The sequence below is a fragment of the Pogona vitticeps genome, chromosome 4, assembly GCF_051106095.1.
Source record: "Pogona vitticeps strain Pit_001003342236 chromosome 4, PviZW2.1, whole genome shotgun sequence".
In the NCBI taxonomy this organism is placed as follows: domain Eukaryota; kingdom Metazoa; phylum Chordata; class Lepidosauria; order Squamata; family Agamidae; genus Pogona; species Pogona vitticeps.
The window spans coordinates 83,383,775-83,404,012 of record NC_135786.1 but is presented as its reverse complement, the minus strand read 5'-3'; the positions used below and the strand labels follow the sequence as shown (position 1 = coordinate 83,404,012).

General features: G+C 40.1%; 1 protein-coding gene and 1 long non-coding RNA gene across 2 annotated transcripts in view; both read left to right on the top strand.

Moving 5' to 3' along the window:
• ADGRL4 (adhesion G protein-coupled receptor L4) overlaps window positions 1-20,238 on the top strand; it is a 134,894-nt gene that overhangs the window by 49,876 nt on the left and 64,780 nt on the right. The window contains exon 3 of the mRNA XM_020812571.3: window positions 3,822-3,974. Within this exon, the coding sequence (XP_020668230.3) occupies window positions 3,822-3,974 (153 nt within the window). The remainder of the gene's footprint in view (window positions 1-3,821; window positions 3,975-20,238) is intronic.
• LOC144589094 (uncharacterized) lies at window positions 9,819-10,169 on the top strand. Its single transcript, XR_013545000.1, has 2 exons — window positions 9,819-9,957; window positions 9,989-10,169. It is a non-coding gene; the product is annotated as an uncharacterized LOC144589094 (long non-coding RNA).

Below are 20,238 nucleotides of genomic sequence, written 5' to 3'. Positions count from 1 at the left end.
CAGATGTTGTCCATGTAATGGTTTATTTTTCCAACTGTTTAATTTATTTTCAAATTGTTGCTTCTTATAGTAAGCCTTTATTTCTGTTGTCTTCAAAATATTCTCCATTTTCACTGGCTTAAGTAATTTTTCTCCACTTGTACTAATACAATCATTTAGGCTTCTTTTTTCTTTCTCTACTACCTATATTTTTTCCCTCCTCTACTTCTCGATGATGATTGTGGCATAGTCTGGAAAGCTGTGTAACCATTTTTAGCCTATTTATTATTGAAGTTGTTTCTTATATTATCCATGTAGGGCTTGAAGCTGACCATGAAATAAACCAACCATTTTACTGCCAATATGGCTTCAGTGAATTCTCAGTATTAAATAGTCCCATTTAAGTCAGACTATCTTTGAGTGCAACTTAATTCCAGAGGAATTTAGCCAGTCAAGGCAGGTGACTAAACACAAACTAGCCTTGTAAGGTAACAATAAAAGGACCTTGTTATTTTCTTTTAGAAAATGGAGGGAAGTGGCAATGCTTGTTTGAAAAAGCTTTGAGAACAGGAGACTTTGTACTACATATGAGTCTATTAAAATCTTTACAAGCATCTTGCTCGGTGGAATATTGCCAACATTTCCATAAAGTTAATTAGGCAAAACGGTACAGATTTTAATAGGTGCCAGTGCATAAGACAATTCATGCCACTTGAGAGTGTTTCCTTGCACCATTTGGGGGTTGTGATACTATCCTGCCATTAGCATTGTGAGAGTTATATCCAAAGTCCAAGAAGGTATGTTGAAACAGTTTGTTGGAACAGTTTGGTTTTAATTTGAGGAAGGAAAAGAAGAGAGGAACACAATAACAACCATAGGTTGAAGGCAGCCATGATTCTTGAAACAAAATAAAGGCTCACACTCTCTTGTGCAGCCAGTTAAGAATTCCATTCGATTGTCTTTGGAAACAAAATGTCAATTGCTGTTCTTTATATATAGAACAATATTACTGCATCTTCTGCTATTTGTTAAACCTCTCATGTCAAGTACGTCCTTTTTCTCTGAGTGCAATGTCATGGATAGTCCTTGTCTGAACAGGCTCACAAAACTATCTGTATAGCATTATAGTAAATGAGGAAAATCTTCCAAACATGGTCTGTATGCACATCATTATTCTTGTCCATGCAAACAGCCTTGAATAAGCAAGGAGGTAGTGCTGTTGTTATTGTTGACTAATTTTTCTCAGGAAAACAAAAAAGAACCTTTCAAAATGCACTCATATCCTGCTTGAGGGCTTTCCATTGACAACTCTTTGGCAACTGGGATTGCCAGGTCAGCTACTTCCCATCCCCTGAAATTTCAGGGTCAAAACCTGAAAGCTAATAAATAGATCCTTGTGATATTGTAGAGGCAGAGCCAAGAAGGTGTATGTGTGGGGTGAGGGGTGGGGGAGTTAGTTTGGTCTGTTTTTTTCAGGCTTCCCACTGCCACAGCTTGTTCAACAAGAAGGCTCAAGAATCACAGTGCTGGTGCTCCACTCCCTGTCTTGCTCAGAATGGTTGAGTGTTTCCAACATCAGGAAGCTGAAAAGCCAGGAGTAAGGACAAGACTGAGGAGAAAGCCAGGAGTTGTTCATCATGGCACTTAGAGCAACATACAAAAACTGTGATCACAATGGAACTTCTGTTCCATGCTTGTTCCACCTGAATTTTTCCCCTCTGTATAGAGATCAGGATAATAGCATTTCCAAGAATTCCACTGACATTCTAGGACCTGACAGTCCATGTGTAAAACCAATGCTGGATGAAGTGCACCTTCAGATCCTCCTCTTATGATCTTATTCAATGATCTCTGCTAATTCAAATATGTTTGGAATACAAAGAAATCATATGGCAAGCATCAACAAAGCATCAACATTCTTGTTGTTTCTCCCTCTGACACGAATCTTGGGTGGCAAGTAGCTGCCAAACCTAGAGCTGATGTTGATATTGTGCTTAGATATGGCACCTGATTTCAGCTTGAAAAAACTGTGCTCTTTGAACTTTCAAATACAAAAAAGATGAAACAAAGTAGTTATTTCCCTTGTCAGTCAGAAATGATAAGAGAAAGGCAAAGAAAAAAAGGGGGGGGATTCTGCCAAAATAGCTCTAAACATGCTTTACAATGTACCTTACTACTCAGAAAATGTTACTTCCAACACCAGAAGTAATGTTGTAACCACTGACTCCAGTTGATTTGATAATTCTGTTTTCATGCTTTCCATTGAAAAAAATATTAATTCTAGTAATAACTATATTATTTCTCTAAAAGCTATTCTGAACAGTAGTTGCCATTTACAGAAACTACAGCAGTAATAATGACCCATAAATTACAGATTAAAGCTACAATTCTGTACACACTTATCTGGAAGCCTAGTTGAAGTATACTAATCTGGGTGTGTATGATTTTAAAAAAATACATGTATCTAGAAATTGGCATTATTTCCTGATGAGTGACTTCACATTCTGGAGATCTGGAAAAATATACATATTTTCCATAGGATCTTCCAAAGAAAGACATGCTTGGGTGTGAAGGAAGGAAGGAAGGAAGGAAGGAAGGAAGGAAGGAAGGAAGGAAGGAAGGAAGGAAGGAAGGAAGGAAGGAAGGAAGGAAGGAAGGAAGGAAAAGGGGCAGGCAGAAATCCATTAGTAACTTGCAAGTAAAGTGGGTCCACTGAATCAGTGAAGGTTTCTTGAGTCAGCTGCTCCATAAATTCCATTCATTCAAAGGGCGTACTCTAGTTGCAACACTCTATTGTATTTCAATCATGCTCTGGGAAAATACGTCACCTTGTTTTTTTTTCTGCAACTGACTAACATATTATTTGGAAAGATAATAAACCTAATGATTTCCAGGGAGTTAGCTGTGATAGTCAGCAAGCTGTCTTGTGACACCTTAAGGCCACCACATTTTATTTGAAAAAAAATGTTCATGGTCAGTAGCCTACTTCTCCAGGGAGAAGCCTATTGATGCACCCTTTCAGCAGTTAGAGTTCCATGTGTGACTTTTCCTGCGTGACACAGGAGGTGGGTTAAAATATGGGCCACACTTTATTAAAATATTAAACACCTTTACACAACACCCCTTTTCACAAGTAGGTTGGATTTGCCTCAGACAAAGGGATCTTAACTGTCTGAGTTCTGGTAAAATCTGGAAACCCCCCACGGATGCAGGCCGAATGAAACTCCCGACTCAAGATAATCCGCACCCCCAGGGGACCCCTGCCTCCTCCCCATCCCAGAGCTGAAAGCAGTGGTCCTTCAATGCCCCAGTTGGGTGCCTGCTTGAACTCACCATCCAACTCATTACTTCCCAGCAGTGTGACCAGCCAACATCATCCGCACCTCACCCCTTAACAATTAACATAAGGTTAAGAATGAGATGGGTGAAAACACATCTGCCCCTTAATGCCAATGATTGGAGCAGGCCAAAAGGCCCCATCCAGCCCCAAAGCAACCAGTGAAACTTGCTCTTGACAAGGTTGGGTGGGTGGCCTGATGGCTGCAACAAAGAGGTAAGATGGTGGGGACAAGCTGCTTTTTTAAAAGCTAGCCTCAGCCCCCGCCACATCAGGCCACCTTGTGCCTCACCCAGGGGGGCGGGCGGGCAAAGAGCTCCTGCCCCTGCTAAAGCAGTTGAGAAAGGAGCCATCTATCAGCAGAAATAAAGAGGGAGGAGAATTTTTTGCCGCCTGGCTCACAAAAGAAACCTGTCGTTTACATAGCAGGAAGAAGAGACAGAGGAGAAAGTTCTCTATACAATGCCAATCATCTGATGTTGTGTATTCATATACTGTATTACAGATGACAATGAATGTGCAAATGCCACTCAGCTTTGTGGAGAAAATGCAAACTGCACAAATACGGAGGGAAGTTACTACTGCATGTGTGCACCTGGATTCCAGCCTAGCAATGGCAATACAACTTTTATAACCAATGATGGAACCTTTTGTGTAGGTAAGATGCCAAAAGCTCTCAGGTGAGGTGTTTATCTTCCCCTTCCCTTTTGCTTTACTGCTTATTTCTGTGGTTCAATGCAAGACATCAAACTGAATTGTGGACATTGTGTTTCATTTTAAGTCAGCTATGCTTTGTGCACACCACAGATATACTGTCAGTCCAGTTTCATTCAATTAATAAATAATTACTTACTAACGCCTTATATATTTGCATAAACATAAATCACTTGGCTTCAGCAAAACTTTGCGATTCATTTTGTTTCTGTTTCTTTGTTTTTTCTTTCTGATTGATTGGAGATGTCTGTTTGTGGTCTTTTACTCAATACCTAAAAAAATCATAGAATCATAGAATAATTGAGTTGGAAGGAGCCTATAAGGTCATTGAGTCCAACCTCCTGCTCTATGCAGGAATCGAAATCAAAGCAGATTTGAAAGATGATTGTCCAATTTTCTATTGCATGGCTCCAGCGTTGGAGCACTCACCACCTCCCAATTTAGATCACTACTAGTGAGCATTCTCATGTAGTATCTCCTGCCAAAAACTGGAGAAGGGAGCCTAGGTTTGTGGTTTATGGTTTTGAGAAAGTGAAGTTTTGCTAATAACCATCACTGCAACTTACTACATAAAATGTGCAAATCTGTTAAGCCCTGTCCCATATAACTTCTCCTTTTTTCAACACGAGACTCATGCTGAGATCTGTTAGTGTCCTTCTGACTTTGGTCTGCATTAGATTCTCAATCTTGCTTTGTTTTTTGTTTTCATACAAAGAAATTTGTACATATTTCTGTGAATATTTTTCAAAATGGATGTGCTTTCGGAGGCATTTTTAGAAATCGATCATAGAATATGTAATACTTTAGTCTTTTTATTTTTTTGGGTCTTCTTCCTGGTCAGTTGTTATCCTGGTTATTCGTTTGTATATTTAGTCTTCTTCAGAGCTTGTTTCAAGTTATTGTTGCTTTCTAATATAGTGTCATCTGTTTATCATAGAATCATAAAACAATGGTGTTTGAAGGAGCTATATGGCCATTCAGTCCAACTCCCTGCTTAGTGCAGGAATCCAAAGTAAAGTATATCTGACAGATGCTTATCTAATTTTCTCTTGAATACTTCTAGTGTTAGAGCACTCACCACTTCCTGTGGCAATTGTTTCCCATGCTGTATTACTCTAACAGTTAGGAAATTTCTCTTGATATTCAGCTGAAATCTAGTTTTCTTTAAGTTAAGCCAGTATGTGTCCTGCACTCTGGAATGATTGAGATCAGATCCTGCCCCTCATCTGTATGATGATCTTTCAAGTATTTGAAGAGTGCTATTACATCTCCCCTCAATCTTCCTTTCTCAAGGCTAAAAATGCCCAGTTATTTCAGACTTTCCTCACAGTGCTTGGTTTCCAGTCCCCTGATCATCTTTGTTGCCCTCCTCTCAACTTGCTCCAGTTTGTCTTTATCCTAGTTAAAGTGTGGTGTCAAAAACAGAGAATATACTCAAGATGAGTCCTAACCAATGCCAAATAAAGGGGAGCTAGTACTTCATGGGATTTGGAGGCCATACGTCTGTGAATGTAGCCTAAAATTACATTCATATGGCAAATGTAAAAGGCCAGGGGAATGTAATAAAGAGGGCAAAAATAGAGGAATTGTTAAATAAGGATAAAGTGGATATGATATTCTCAAAAGAGACTTGACAAACAAAAGGAGGTGTCAATGAATTTAAACTGAGTTGGTTTTGTATTTATGAAATTCGAAGAAATTCAAGGTCAAGAATACATTTCCTTTCTTTAGGAAGAATTAAAGAGTATATTCATAAAGATTTGGGGAGGAGATTTCAAGACATGTAGAGATTTAAAGGAGCAACCAATCAGAGAAGAAGAGATAGAGGGAATTATTAATGAATGAAAAGTAGGGAAGAAACCAGAAAATAAGGGTCTGGGATCAGAGTATTACAGTCTTATTTAGAAAAATGTTGTTACATTAAAGTTTCTTTTAAATAAAATAATGGAAGGTGAAAAGATTGCATTGTATTGGATACATTCATTTGTTATATTAATTCTAAAAATGAATAAGGATCTAACTGATCCTGGAGCTTATAAACATATTTCTTTAATAAAGCAAGATGCTAAGACATTTACAGCAATATTAACAAAGGGGTGAATACTTTTATTACTAGATATATTAAAGATCAAAGTGGCTTTATAATTGGAAGACAAAAGACAAATCTGACTAGGAGTGTGTTAAATCTAATAAATGTAATGAGAATACAAATGGTGAAGGTGGGAATAATTTCATTAGATATTTTCAAGCATTTGATTGCATAAACTGGCCAGAACTTCAAATGATAATTATTGCTGCTTGGGAGTGCAATAATAGATATTGTGCAGCAAAGCAAAGCAAGATTCTACAAGGCAATTCTAAAAATAGGGGCACCCCAAAGAACAAATTATAAATTTGAAAGTGGACCTCAAATCAACACCAAATATGAGACAGATTAGCTTCTGGGATTTTCCCTTGCTTTGTATCACTTTGTGAATGGTTCTAAAATAGGGCAGGGGGACAGGTTTTTTTTAATTGAAAATCCTTTCCCCAAACTACCATTCACACTTGTTGAAAAATAGCCATGAATATTGCTTTATATTTGGATGAGAAGTGGTTAACTGATGAAAAAAGAGTCAGCATATGTCATTTTCCCTTGTGTAGTGTCACTTTGTGAATGACAGTGAGCAGAAGAGGGTATCCTGTAGACCAGGGGTGTCCAACCTTTCACCTTTCCTGGGCCATATTAGAAGATGAAAATTTGGTTTGGGCCACACATACATTTGGTTTGGGCTGCATGGGGGGGCCAGCCCTAGCCTTCCTCCGCAGCCCTACTCCAAACGCGCTTACTGGCAGCTGCGATCTTAGACAGCAGAGGCTGCCAGCTTTGACTCCGGCGGCTTTATGGGGCTGGGAGGGGTCCGCCTATTGACGGGGATGGTGCAATGCAGTCACACAGCCCCCCTGTCCCCTCCCCTCCCACTCCTTCCTTCCTTCCCTCTCTCCCCCTCTACTGTTGTGACATGCCCCAGCCACATTCTGGCCGCAAGCGCCGGCAGTGTAACTTGAAACTTTGGAATTTCTTTAAAAATAAAAAATTGCACTGGGCCGCATTACGAACTGACCTGGGCCGCATGCGGCCCTCGGGCCGCAGGTTGGACAAGCCTGCTGTAGACCTTCCTGACTGCTGCCATTGGTGTTGTCAACATTCAGGCAGCCCTTTGCTACGTAAAGCTGGGCATTCTTTTTCATGCTAGCAATGCAGACCCAATTTTGTGCAACAATATTGGGCCATTTCCTTGCTTTTTAAATCATGGATACAGAAGCAAAATATTCCATACTGATAAACCGGAAATTATGTTGAAGAATTAAATTTGTATAGAAGGGATTTTTTAAAATTCTGCCTTGTCTTCCTTGAAGGGAAAGTCCACTGATATATAACTATATACAGAAACCAAACAGTTTTGTCAGACGTCTTCTCCTTGGCTTCTCCTGCTGAATTCTGCTGCCTAACTCCTGTCAGCTTCCTAGCTGTGGTCACTCATTCTCCAGGATGTGTCTCAGTTTTATTCTTATGCTATGCTCTGTTAGGAGTCAGAAAACATAATGTTCCTTACAACTTTTTGTTGCCCTCAGCCATTATTGGGGCACAACTCTTTCTCTCAAGATCACACACTGCTTCTAAATAGAGCACTTCCTGAGCTTAATCAAAGTTACTTCTTGGTCTTAATCTAGTGTTATTTTGCATGAAGACATCCTTGTCCCCTTTTCCTTTCATGGAAAGCATTTATTTTTAAGGATGGTTTTTTTCCCCTATGCATTTTTAAATCCACACATTCCGGAAACAAAAATCCCCCCCATTTTTTATTGTGTAAATTACAAGCTCAAAAATATATGGATGTCAGCCCGTAAACGGTGTTCATCTTCACCATACTCCAGTTCCAGGGGGTGCAACTTAGGATCTGTAGTGTATGTGTTTGCTCTAAATGGTGACGGTCATCATTACGAGCCTACGGTCATCGTATTCCTGAGCATAAGCCTACTTCCTTGCAAATCAAAGAATGTGGAAGCATAAAAACAGTGCGCTGAGATGTGCCCATTTGTTTAATGTCATAGCCATTGTAGGTATGAAGGTTTAGATTAAATTGCAGTCAATGGAAAAACTGTGCTTGCTGTGAGATCTATGTGAACCTATGAAGGGCACAGCAGGGTTAACACGTTAGATCAACGTAATATATTCTGCCCCATACAATTGTGTATGTGTCTCTTTGGGGTTTACATAATTTAATTTGTAATGGAATATATCTAGGATTTATCTTGAACAAAACAAATTGCTAGAAAAATGTAATATTTATCCATTTTTGTAAACCCTAAGGATAATTCTTCTTCAAAATACCCTCTTTTTTTTTCTTCTGGTTTTTTTGCTCAGAGGAGTGGGGGATCTTCAGAAATGTTTCTTACATTACAGGCTAGTCTTCAGGGATTGAAACAATCAATAAATCTATTCATTCTTTTGGCAGGTATATTATCCCTAAGTTGATTGTATCTTGTCCAAGACATGTCTCTTATGCTTTACAATCCTGATCATTTATTTTCCACATTGAATTCCCAATCTGAAAGAAATGCCTGCATTTTAGTCTAGGGAGACATTGAAGTTAACTGTTTTGTATGATGTTTCATATTCCTATCAACCTCTTGTTTCAGCTTGATAGGATTTTATTACTATGCTCTCACAAAATGATTTACACTGTTGTCAATTTGTAGAAGTTGTGATATTGGTATTCATGGCTTGATAGATAGGTCAGATGGTCACACTGAAGAGGAAGTATATGTGTGTGTTCAACAAAGGACATTAATACTCAGATCAACTGCAACTACACAAAATAGTGACTAATACCACAGAAATAATATTGCTGTTGTGTGTTTACTTGTACATTAGGTCACTGTGTTCTATGGGATTTATTCTTCATAGGAATTCAGTCATAGGGGATTGTGCATTTCTGTCTGTTGAGACTGATGAACAGCTAAGTGAAAAAGGAAGTGAGTGCAGAGGCAACTACTGTATGTTGCTTGAATTTCCCCCCAAATATCTTATCTGGATTCTTTTGATAAAGACCATATTGCCCATGCTACTTTAATTGTAGCATGGGAGGCAGTGGAAGACAGGAGGGCCTGGCGTGCTCTGGTCCATGGGGTTTCGAAGAGTCAGACACGACTTAACAGCTAAACAACTCACTTTAATTGTCCCCCTTTCCAATCAGCCAATGTGTTTAATAGATCATTCTCCTCTTTCATCCAAATATATGTAAGAGGAACATAAATATCTAGTCTAACAGACATCTGGATGAATGGTTGTTGTGGGTTTTTCAGGCTCTTTGGCTGTGTTCTGAAGGTTGTTCTTCCTAACGTTTCACCAGTCTCTGTGGCCAGCATCTTCAGAGGACAGCACTCTGTGCTCTGGTGTAGTTGGCTTGGGAGTGCAGTATTTATGGCTGTAAGATAGGCTTTTGTCTTTTTCTGTAGATGGGTGATTAGGGTGTCTTGTTGTGGGTGTATTGTTGTGCTAAGGAGAAGAGATTATCTGTCACTGTGGTTTATGGGTGTCATTAGCTGGTCTTTTGTGTGTAGTAATCCCTTGTCCTTGTGGCTGGGTAGAGTTCGTTGACCTTTTGCACGCTGTATTTTTGAGAGCTGGGAGCCAAGTTTTGTTGAGCTTCACACTTTCCTCTTTTTTGTTGAAGTTCTGCTGGTGCTTGTGGATTTCAATGGCTTTCCTTTGCAGTCTGACATAATGATTGCTGGTGTTGTCCAGTATTTCAGTATTTTGAAATAGAATTTCATGTCCAGTTTGTTTTAGGGCATGTTCAGCTACTGCAGATTTTTCTGGTTGTTTTAGTCTGCAGTGTCTCTCATGTTCTTTGATTCTGGTGTGGATGCTTCATTTTGTGGTTCCAATATATAACTGGCCACAACTGCAAGGTATCCGGTATACTCCTGCAGTTGTGACCGTAACATTTGTTGTATTTTTTTGGTGGGCTTGAGTGGGCCTAGAGTGGTCTTAATTGACTAGATAGGCGGGATATAAATAAATAAATAAATAAATAAATAAATAAATAAATAAATAAATAAATAAATAAATAAATAAATAAATAAATAAATACTGTTTGTAGGTTGTGTTTTTTCAAAAGTTTCCCCATGTGGTCCATGACACCTTTGATGTATGGCAGAAATACTTTATTTGTGGATGACTGTTTTTCTTCTTCAGTTCGGTGTTGTTTTCTTGGTTTGATGGCTCTTGTGATTTCATTTTTGGAGTAGCCATTTGCCTGTAGGGCCCAATTCAGATGGTTGAGTTCAGTGCTGAGAAACTGAGCTTCACAGTTCCGATTTGCCCGGTGTACCAGTGTTTTGATTATGCCTCTTTTTTGGTGTGGGTGGTGGTTGGAGTTTTTGTGTAGGTACCTACACAAGAGCCATTCTTCTATTAAGATTAGAGTTGGGCATAAACCAGATCATGAACGAGAAAAAATCCACAAACTGGGTTAGTTCATGTATCTTGTCCAAGACATGTCTCTTGTGATTTGCTTAAGGGATCCTCTTTGGCTGAAACAAAATCAAGCTCCAAACTCCCCCCCCCCCCTTGGTGCTTCATTTTGCTTTGGCAAAAGCAAATGCCCACCCTTCTCCTGAAACCTCCCTACCTTGTCTTAAAGTTGCTGCCGCCACCACCACCACCACCATCCCAAGAGCCTGGCCTGTTCCTTGTGCACAAGTACCCACCTGTCAGCGAAGCAGTGGGCACATGTGCACAGACAGCGGGTCTAGCTTCCATGCAAGGAGCTGGGTCTGCTGCCTGTATGGAAGCACTTGGCAGGCATATGCACACAGACAGCAGGTTTGGCTTCAAGGAGCCAGGCCTGCTGCTTCTTTGCAGGCATCTGTCAGCTGATCAGCATCCGCTGCCGCCAGTGGTGGTGGTATGGCAGCAGCAGTAGTGGCAGCAGTGGAACAGGAGCAGGCAGGCCCCTCCTCTACATACTGTAAACCAGTTCATGGTTTCCTGATGGTGTGTGGCGGTTTGTGGTTTGTGGCTAACCCAAAACTGCAAGCCATCACAAATGACCATTTTTCAGATTCATGAAAACATCATTCTCCATGTGAAGAAAGCAACAATAATCATGGACGGGGCTAACTGCTCCTCTGTAGGTACATTGCTAAGAACCAGGTAAGTAATGACTAGAAGAGGCTAAGATTAAACTGTTGCTTCTCCAGTAGCATTCAGTGTTACTAGAGGAAGAAGGCTGGCTTTATGAAATAGCAGAGGAAGAAACCCATCAAAGCTAGCCTCATGAGATGGAACAGCAAATGATAGTGCTTCCCCATTCATTTAAGGTATGTAATATTCAAGGCCAGACAAATTAGCAGGACGTTCCGCATCAACACTTCCTGTTCCTGGCACTGAACAAACAATTAACAGTGCAGTTCTTTAAGTGTTCATTCAAAAGTAATTCCTACTGCATTTGGTGAGGCTTACTCTGAGTTAACTGTGCACAGACTGCAGCTTAAATAGCTAACCATATGCTGCACTTTCAGGCCGCCTCAGCTGCCTGGATCAAATGCTTCATTCTGCCTGATGTAGGTTGGCCTACAAACATAATTCCATTGATATGTTTGCCATATGACAGCACCATATAAAAACATTAGGGATTTAAAAATGATATTGTTTAATTAAAATTAGGACTGAAGTATCAATATACTTGAAATAAATGAAGTTTAATTGAGTCACGGTTTACTTGATTTCAGTTGGTCTGCTTTAAGCATGGCTAAGTCTTGCATCCAACCCACAATAATCGTCCTTTTGTCATAAACAATAAGATCACATCGCTATGAAACTAAAGCATGAAAAACAGAATTATTTCAAATGAAAAATAAGATATATAGATACAGAACGGCATAAATATAACAAAGCAATGCATTCCATATCTTGGCCCAGTATTTTTCACTGTCGCATTATATTATTTTGCCTTTCTGAGATAGTAGCATCCAAAACATATGCTGAATTATCATGAGTTTGAGTCACATATTGCCATACTTTGTTCCACTGTTTACATTGTGAAATGGAGATTAAAACAGTATTTATGCTACATAGCTTTGTTTTCCTTTGTCTACATAACAATCATGTGTTATTTATATTGACTGCTTTTTCATCCCTGCTTTTCATACTGTGAAACTACTAACTACTCTTTATCCAAGAATATTCTGGCACTTCATAAAAAGCTAATAAGCATTGTTTGACTTTTCTACAGAGCACTGGAGCTCAACAAGCAAACAAAATAATTAAAGTGTATTTCAGTAAGTAAATGACAGAAATTTACCTCTGCCCAGTACATTATTTGAAATTATCTTTCCTAATATATTAAATAAAATACACTTGTTAAGATTTTATGGCCTTTTGTTTGCTTGTTTGTTTGTTTGTTTGCTCAATTTTTATACCACCCATCTAGCAAACTGCTACTCTGGGCAATGTACAACAAAAATAAAAACACAGTTCATAAAGGCAAATTCCAATATACAAGAGCACAAAAGACAGGCAGCAAATTATATTGTCATATGCAAATATTCCTTCTCCACTAATTCAGTCAGTTGGGGAGAACTCCACAAAGGATTCCCTAAAAACCTGCTTTTAGCTGCTATTTTAAAGGCAGAGAAGATGGACACCTGACATAGCTCCTGTGGCAGCACATTCTACAATGAAGGTGCCACAGCTGAGAAGGCCCTGCTTCTGGTTGTTGTTTTCTGGGCTTCTTGAGGTGTTAATATTTGTAGGTGCATTGTCTTTGAAAACCTGGTCAGATGGGCAGTTGAACTTGGCAGAAGACACTCAAACCAGAAACTATCACAAGATTGCAAAACTTTGACGTAATTTAAGAATGATAATACACAGAGGAGGGAAGAGTAAAGGAAGCAATGAAATAAACAATTACCATTATAGCTGCAGCTCAATTTTTATTAGGCTGAAGCAAAAAAATGCTTATCTACATCTAGTGGAGTGGGCTGTAGTTCAAGATAGTTGAGGCTGAATATATCTGTTAATCTTCAAAGTACCACTGGACTCTTTATTGTACAAATGTATATCAGTAAAGCAATGTTTACTACTCTTGAAGGTCTCATTCACCTTTGAGACTAAAATAATGATTTTAAAAAAACCTGAGTCATTTTTATAAATGAGTAACAAATTCAAAAATGATTTTTTACCTGATTAAAAAATAAAATTATGCAAGATAGGGATAGTCAATCTAGTATCAAGTGTTTTAGAGTACAACTCCCATGATCATGGACTTCTGACCCTCTTGGCTGAGGCTCATAGATATTGTAGTCCAAAACATCTGGAGGAAATGAGGAACCCTTATTTAGGAACTCCATGTTGTCTCCTTTAAGTGACAACTGTCCTATCTTTATTACACCAAACTAAGCAATGTGGTGCTATTCTTCAACCATAAACATATGGAATTGAGTGACAGAAGAATTGAGCAGGTTATGGAAGATGGTCAGAGAAAGAAGTCAAAATTAATGCATTACTTATTGTTCACAAAATAACATTAAAAGTTGGATGTAACACATCTTTTAGATTGCCATGAGGAGAAAAGAAAAATAAAATAAAATCGAGTTTCAGTAAATGGCTTGTGTAGTTTTCTTCTCTGTTTATATAATGAGTTCAGGAACAAGTTCACCTGGCTATTACCCCATTAACCTATTTAAAAGAAGCATGACCCACCTTGTAATTGTCACAAATTAGCCAGCAGCAAGAAATGTAAGAGCAAATTGTAATTGCTACAAATTGGCCAAGAGCAAATAATGTCTCAGCTTCCTTCAAGAAGCAATATTTCACTTCTTTGCACAGGTTACACTGAATTACATGTAACTGATATGGAACCTGAGGCAGAAAACTACAGGCAATCTTATTCCACATTCAGTAATCTTTGTTTTACCAATCTCTTTAATATATCTCAAATACTTATTTAGTCTCCAAGGTTCATGGAGGGGAGGCTTCCTCTTGCGGGGGGGAAGTGATTTCTCCTGAGAGATCTTCCCTATTGAGTAGCTAAAATGTGCTGTGAAGAACTTTTTTATGTCTGTAATTATTCATACAATAATTGAGTTGGAAGGGGCCTATAAGGTCATCGAGTCTAACCCCCTGTTCAATGCAGGAATCCAGATCAAAGCAGATCTGACAGATCGTTGTGTAATTTTCTCTTGAAGGCCTCCAGCATTGGAACGATCACCACCTCCGGAGGTAATTGGTTCCATTGCTGTTCTGCTCTAATGGTTAAGATGCGTTTCCTGATATTCAACCTAAATCCCACTTCTTGTAACTACAGCCCATTATTATGTGTCCTACACTCTGGGAACATATCGAGAACATATCCTGCTCCTCCTGTGTATGACTACCTTTCACATATTTCAAAAGTGGTATAATATCTCCTCTCAGTCTCCTTTTTTCATTGCTAAAAATGCCCAGTTCTTTCAGTCTTTTTTCATAGGGCTTAGTTTCCAGTCTAGTTTCAAGTTGCCACAGAGAGACTCTCAGGATACTCTTGATACATAGATACTGCTGAAGACATTATTATTTTTGATTATTTTGTGATTATCACTGTCCACTCCTATACTTTCTTTAGTGGTACCTACCCTATGGCCTATTCATCACAGAAATGAACACCTATAGCTCTGAAGCCATGTACAACCCTTGTCCACTTCCTGTATGGCCCCCCAAACAAGGAGAAACCCACCAATTTCACCTGTAGCCCAGTTGGTGTAAATGGAGGATGCTGTTCATTTGCTTCCAAAATCACTGGGGCATGAGAAAGGTAAAAGTGTTTCCAAATTCCCTGTGATTCCTGTTCCATGATAGTAACTTATATGGGCAGATATACACATGAGTACACATTTCCCATTGGCCCTGGATGTGGCCCTTGGGAGCAAAAGGTTTGTACAACTCTGACCTCTTTGGTGAGATCATGGAAATGTGCTCTGCTTTTTATATGCCTCCTCTTACCCAAAAAGCTCCCACCAACCTAGCGGTTTGAAAGCATGCAAATGCAAGTAGATAAATAGGGGCCACCTCGGTGGGAAGGTAACAGCGTTCCGTGTCTAAGTCGCACTGGCCACGTGACCACGGAGGATTGTCTTCGGACAAAACGCTGGCTCTATGGCTTGGAAATGGGGATGAGCACCACCCCCTAGAGTCAAACATGACAGGACAAAAACTGTCAAGGGGAACCTTTACCTTTACCCAAAAAGAAGGCCAGAATTGGTCATGGCCTTCACCTCATTAGAAGAAATGGGAATCATGTGGACAACAGCAGCTGAGAAATATCTTGCTGTGGCTGGAAGGGCTCTGAATGAAGTGCGCAGTTTCTTTAATTCATATCTGGAGCAACACATTATATCATCATCATCTTAGAACTGCAGAGCTGGAAAGAACCCTATGGATATCAAGTCCAGCCCTTGTCAAGGAGGCACAGTGGGGAATCAAACTCTCAACCTCTACCATCATAGCCAGAGGCCTAAATCACTGAGGTATCCAGCAACCTGAGGCACAGGAGAGAATTCCTACAGAAGCAATGTATGGCACAGCTCTTGGAGTCACTGCAGCTGACTCCAAGAGTTGCTCTTCTACACCTGTGACAAAATGGCTGATATTGTGAGCAACCCCCCAGATTTTAATGTGAACAGAAGAGTAACAGAATGAGATTTGAGGGGGTGCTTGGTAAGGCCATGAGGTTTCACCCCATTGGAATCAGCTGGACAAGCCTTGGAAGAGCAACCTTTGAATTGCACCCAAAGTTTCCTCAAATCATAAAGGATATTTTGAAAAATACTTATAAATGATTTATGCTAGCAATTAACCTCTTCCTTTTGCACTGATAATTTTGAGCTGTGCTGAATTATGTATGACTATCTCGGCACGGTGTTTATCATCTTTTAGGGAAAGTGCTGCTGGTATTAATTTATGCATTCATTTTTAATGCTATATTTATACATGCCATTTTAAGCCTGACTGATACTCCATGTTTTATTTTGTCCCTCACCTCAAAAGACATTGCAAGCTTGTTTGTTCCTTTGAAGGAAGTTATTTATGTGCTGGGTGTCTTTAGGACTTGGACTCCTTTATACAGCTGACATAAAAGAGGAAAATGCTTCTAATAATAAGTGCTATCTGGGGCTGATCTGTACAAACATTATGAAAATGGATGTTTCTGACAGTTTCTTTACACTTGACACTTGATTTTTTTTTATTATTATTATTTTGACAAGTGAATCGATGTTATGCCAGCACACAGTGGTGTCCTTCTCATCTCCTAATATTGTTTGTAGTTTTCAGCTATTCAGAGTTTGTATGGAGGAAGGCTATTTTTTTCCTTATAACAAGAGTGCAAAGAGTGTTGCTGCCAATGGAAAATAGAGATAATAATGTTCAAACCAAAATAAGTGCAAATAGTCTGTATTTGACATTGTGCCCAATATCTTGGAATATAAGAACCAATGTGGTGTAGTGGGTGTTGGGACCAGGACTCAGGAGATCTGGGTTCAAATCCATGTGAGGTCATGGGAACCCCTTGGGGAAAGACAACGGTAAACCATTCCTTAAGAATGCTGCACACTTCAGAAAACCCATCAGGTCACTGTAAGTAAGAAGAACCTTGACAGCACACAACCCCATAACATCTTGGAACAGATAGGTTATACAGAGGTTGCCTTTTCTACAGGCTTCCTTTTCTACAAACTGAATTTTAATAGTCAGTAAAAGAAGTCTCCAAAGAGGAACAGTTTTGATGCTGAATAACCAGAAGCAGAAGAGCCTGGTTGGATTCAAGCATAGACCTATGTTAAATCTAGCATTCTGTTCCCATGGTGAGTAACCAGCTACACATAGGAAGCCCATCAACAGAGCATAACCGAAAGGACACTCTGCCACTTATGTTTCCACACTGACTGGAATTAACAGCTTGTACACAATTGCCATGACTCCTAGTTTTCTCCTCCATGTAGATAGGAGAACTCTAAGGAATGGCAGTCCTGGAAGTCACCTAGAACTCACCAGGCAGACGTCCGGGACTGAAAGAGGAGAAACCAGACAGCAAAAGAGATGCCTTTCCATTACCATTGCCTGCTTCACTCCAGATGGTTTGGCTAGAAAGAAGATAACACCTCATTTGCTCTACTTTCTGAGAGTTGCTTCCCTGCTCAGTGGGAGGGTACTTAGTGATAAACTCCCATAGAGAGTCTAATGGGTAGTGAACATATCTTTCCCATAGACTACTGAGAAAATTCCCAGGAAACAGTGTGACTGAAGGGGCATTGCCTTCTGCTTCCCAGCCATTACACATGGAGAGAAAGACAATATGAGGACAGAAAGACATATATTTTACATTTTTTCTCCTCTCCCAGTTTCAGAAGTTTAGCTAGGGATTAAAGGTGATTGCTGGACTGGAAATCCTACAATTACAAAATTCCCATCCATAAATTGTTACATTTTAGTGGGATTTTGATTATTCCCTTTATTAGCTGAGGATAAAGTATAAAATTGATCCAGCTACAGCACAGGGAAATGTGGAGACAGTATAATTAAATCCCAGCCTCCAGCTTAGCCGCCTTGTAAGGAATGCATCACTCTACAACCAGCGTAAGGCAGGAAAAGGAGGAAAAATACTTCCATACAATTTGATCTTGAGTTACAGTCTGCAGAGTTAAAAGTTATTGCAGCCTCAACCATGCGGAGAGGCTCACTCAGCCATTGCAGGAGCAGAGAGCAATCATGTCTGTTCTCAGCAATGGTTAGGGAAGAGAGAAAGAAACACACATTGAAAGCAAAGGTTGGCAGGGGGGAGTGGATTGCATTAAGTCCATGAAAATACACCTTGCTAACAGGTTAATGAGAAAAGACAGTCATGTTAGTTTGTGAAAGCTCCCTCCTTCTCATATGTATTAGCAATGTGCCAAGTATTCCTCATCTTGCAACTGTCATAATGTCTGCCACCATCTTTCACTCCTTCATTTAGATCTGATTCAGCTTTTCCTATGGCATGCCTGCTAATTGCTGATGATGATCGTCTACTGGGATCTGGATCACTGGCAGTGATTCCTAGGCATTAAAGATTCCCCACCACCCGATCAGGCTCCCAAAGATTTCCCCAGGTCAAAAGGGAACCTGAAGGACCCAGAAAATCTGAATCAGGAAAATAGGAAACTTGTAATGAACGAGAAAAGTTCATGGCAGATCACATCACCAGCTTGTGCAGGCATAAATTTACATAGAATGATTTCAGCCATCATATTTTAAGACAGCGTGCAGACTTCACTGCTTTTACATCGAGCCTTCTTCTCATTCTTTGTAACATCATACCTCTTGGAAAGATACCGTATTTGCCGGCGTCTAAGATGACTGGGTGTATAAGACGACCCCCCAACATTTCCACTCAAAATATAGAGTTTGTTATATACTCGCCGTATAAGACTACCCCCTCTTCCGTACACCTTCCACACACCAAAAAAAAAGGTGCTATTCACTGTAACCATTGTATACTTCTGGCCTACCCCTGCATCTCCCTGTGACCGGCACTAGTGTGCAAGTGCACATGTGTAATCTCTGCATAGACAAGGGGCGGGCCAGAGCACTGCTGCTTCCTGCCGAACAGAACGGGCTGGTCGCATCGAAAGGGCTGGCACCCCTGTCTCGCTGCTGATGCTCGCCGCACCCATGCTGGATACCACGTGATACTGGACAGTATGTAGAATGAGGTGGGCAGGCATCGGGAGGCTACTATGGGCACCGGGCGAGCATCGGAAGGCCACTATGGGCAGCTATGTCTATCCCAACTGAAGTGTACCCGGCGTATAAGACACCCCCCCCCCACTTGGAGGCATGCTTTTCAGGGCAAAAAAGTAGTCTTCTACACCAGCAAATACAGTATGTCATCCCAAAAGCTTGTACCAAAAATTTTGAATCATTTCAGTTGGTTTCTGAAAGCTCTTACTACAACATAGATTTAGAAATTTCTCTTATGGTTAACAAGGCTTCCCTTACATTGTATGTTCCTTGGTTGTCCTTGAGCCCTGCCTCCTGGTTTGTCCTCCTTCCTTGGTGATTTACATTTTGGTCTTTAGCTGGCTCTAGGTTTTCAGTTCTGCTTCCCCACTGCCCAAAATCTAGTTCATTTATCGACTCTTCTGAAGCATCCTTCTACTGCTAGAATCAAGTTTGATCTTTCTGTTCACCTTGTCCTGCCATATAAGCATTTCTACCTATCAGACTCCATTGTTCACTTTTTCCATTCCCTAAATTATATTGAAATGGAAACAGCAATAACAAGGAGTAGAAGGATTCTAAGCACCATTCAGTTCTTGTACTTGAAATAGGTCTCTGGTTTCAGACTAGTCAGTCATTCAGAGAGCTAAATGCTTTCTGGTGAGCTTAGCTGGCACAGACAACTAGTCAGCTAACAGGAATGAAAGGAGTAAAAAGCATCCCCTTGACTGGGTAAAGCATCCAACATGTGCAATACTTGTGAAGAGTTGGATGGTTGGTATATGTTACCTAGGCTATGTGCAGGGATGCTAAAGGCAGGCTTCCAGTTTGGTTACCCTTTAGTATCAAAAGAATTCCAGCTAGGGAGAGTAATTAGTCCAGAGGCTCACTGGGGACATGACTTAACCCATTCTTTGTTGCATCTTGAATGTGAGAGGAGTGCCAGACTATACAGAACTGGGTAGATCACCATCTTGTAGGGTTGCAGACTTTGTCAGTTATGCTCCCCAGAAGTATCATGAAACTCCATAGTAAGCATTTGATGACACTCTTCAACTGTGGCAGTTTTCTGTTTTGTTTTTATCATTTCTTCACTGGAAGTATTGCTGTGCATTAGCGCACCCTTTCCCAGGAAACTGATCAAGAAAACCTGTTTTCCCTGTTATTGTACCCACCAGTCCAGATGACAGAAGGCCTGTCAAGTCCAGCTGAGAAGCAGGAGGTGAGATCTGCAATTCCCCATCAAAATGCATGCAACATTAAAATCTAGGAGGCAACGTCAATCTTTTTCCTTTTCCTTCTTCGCCCATACATATAAAGAGTATGCATACAAAAAGAGCAAAAAAAGATGGGGGAAGGTTCAAAGCTTGTCACCCACATGCTGCTCCCAGCTCATATCAGGGCTTTGTGTGCCTTTTCCTGG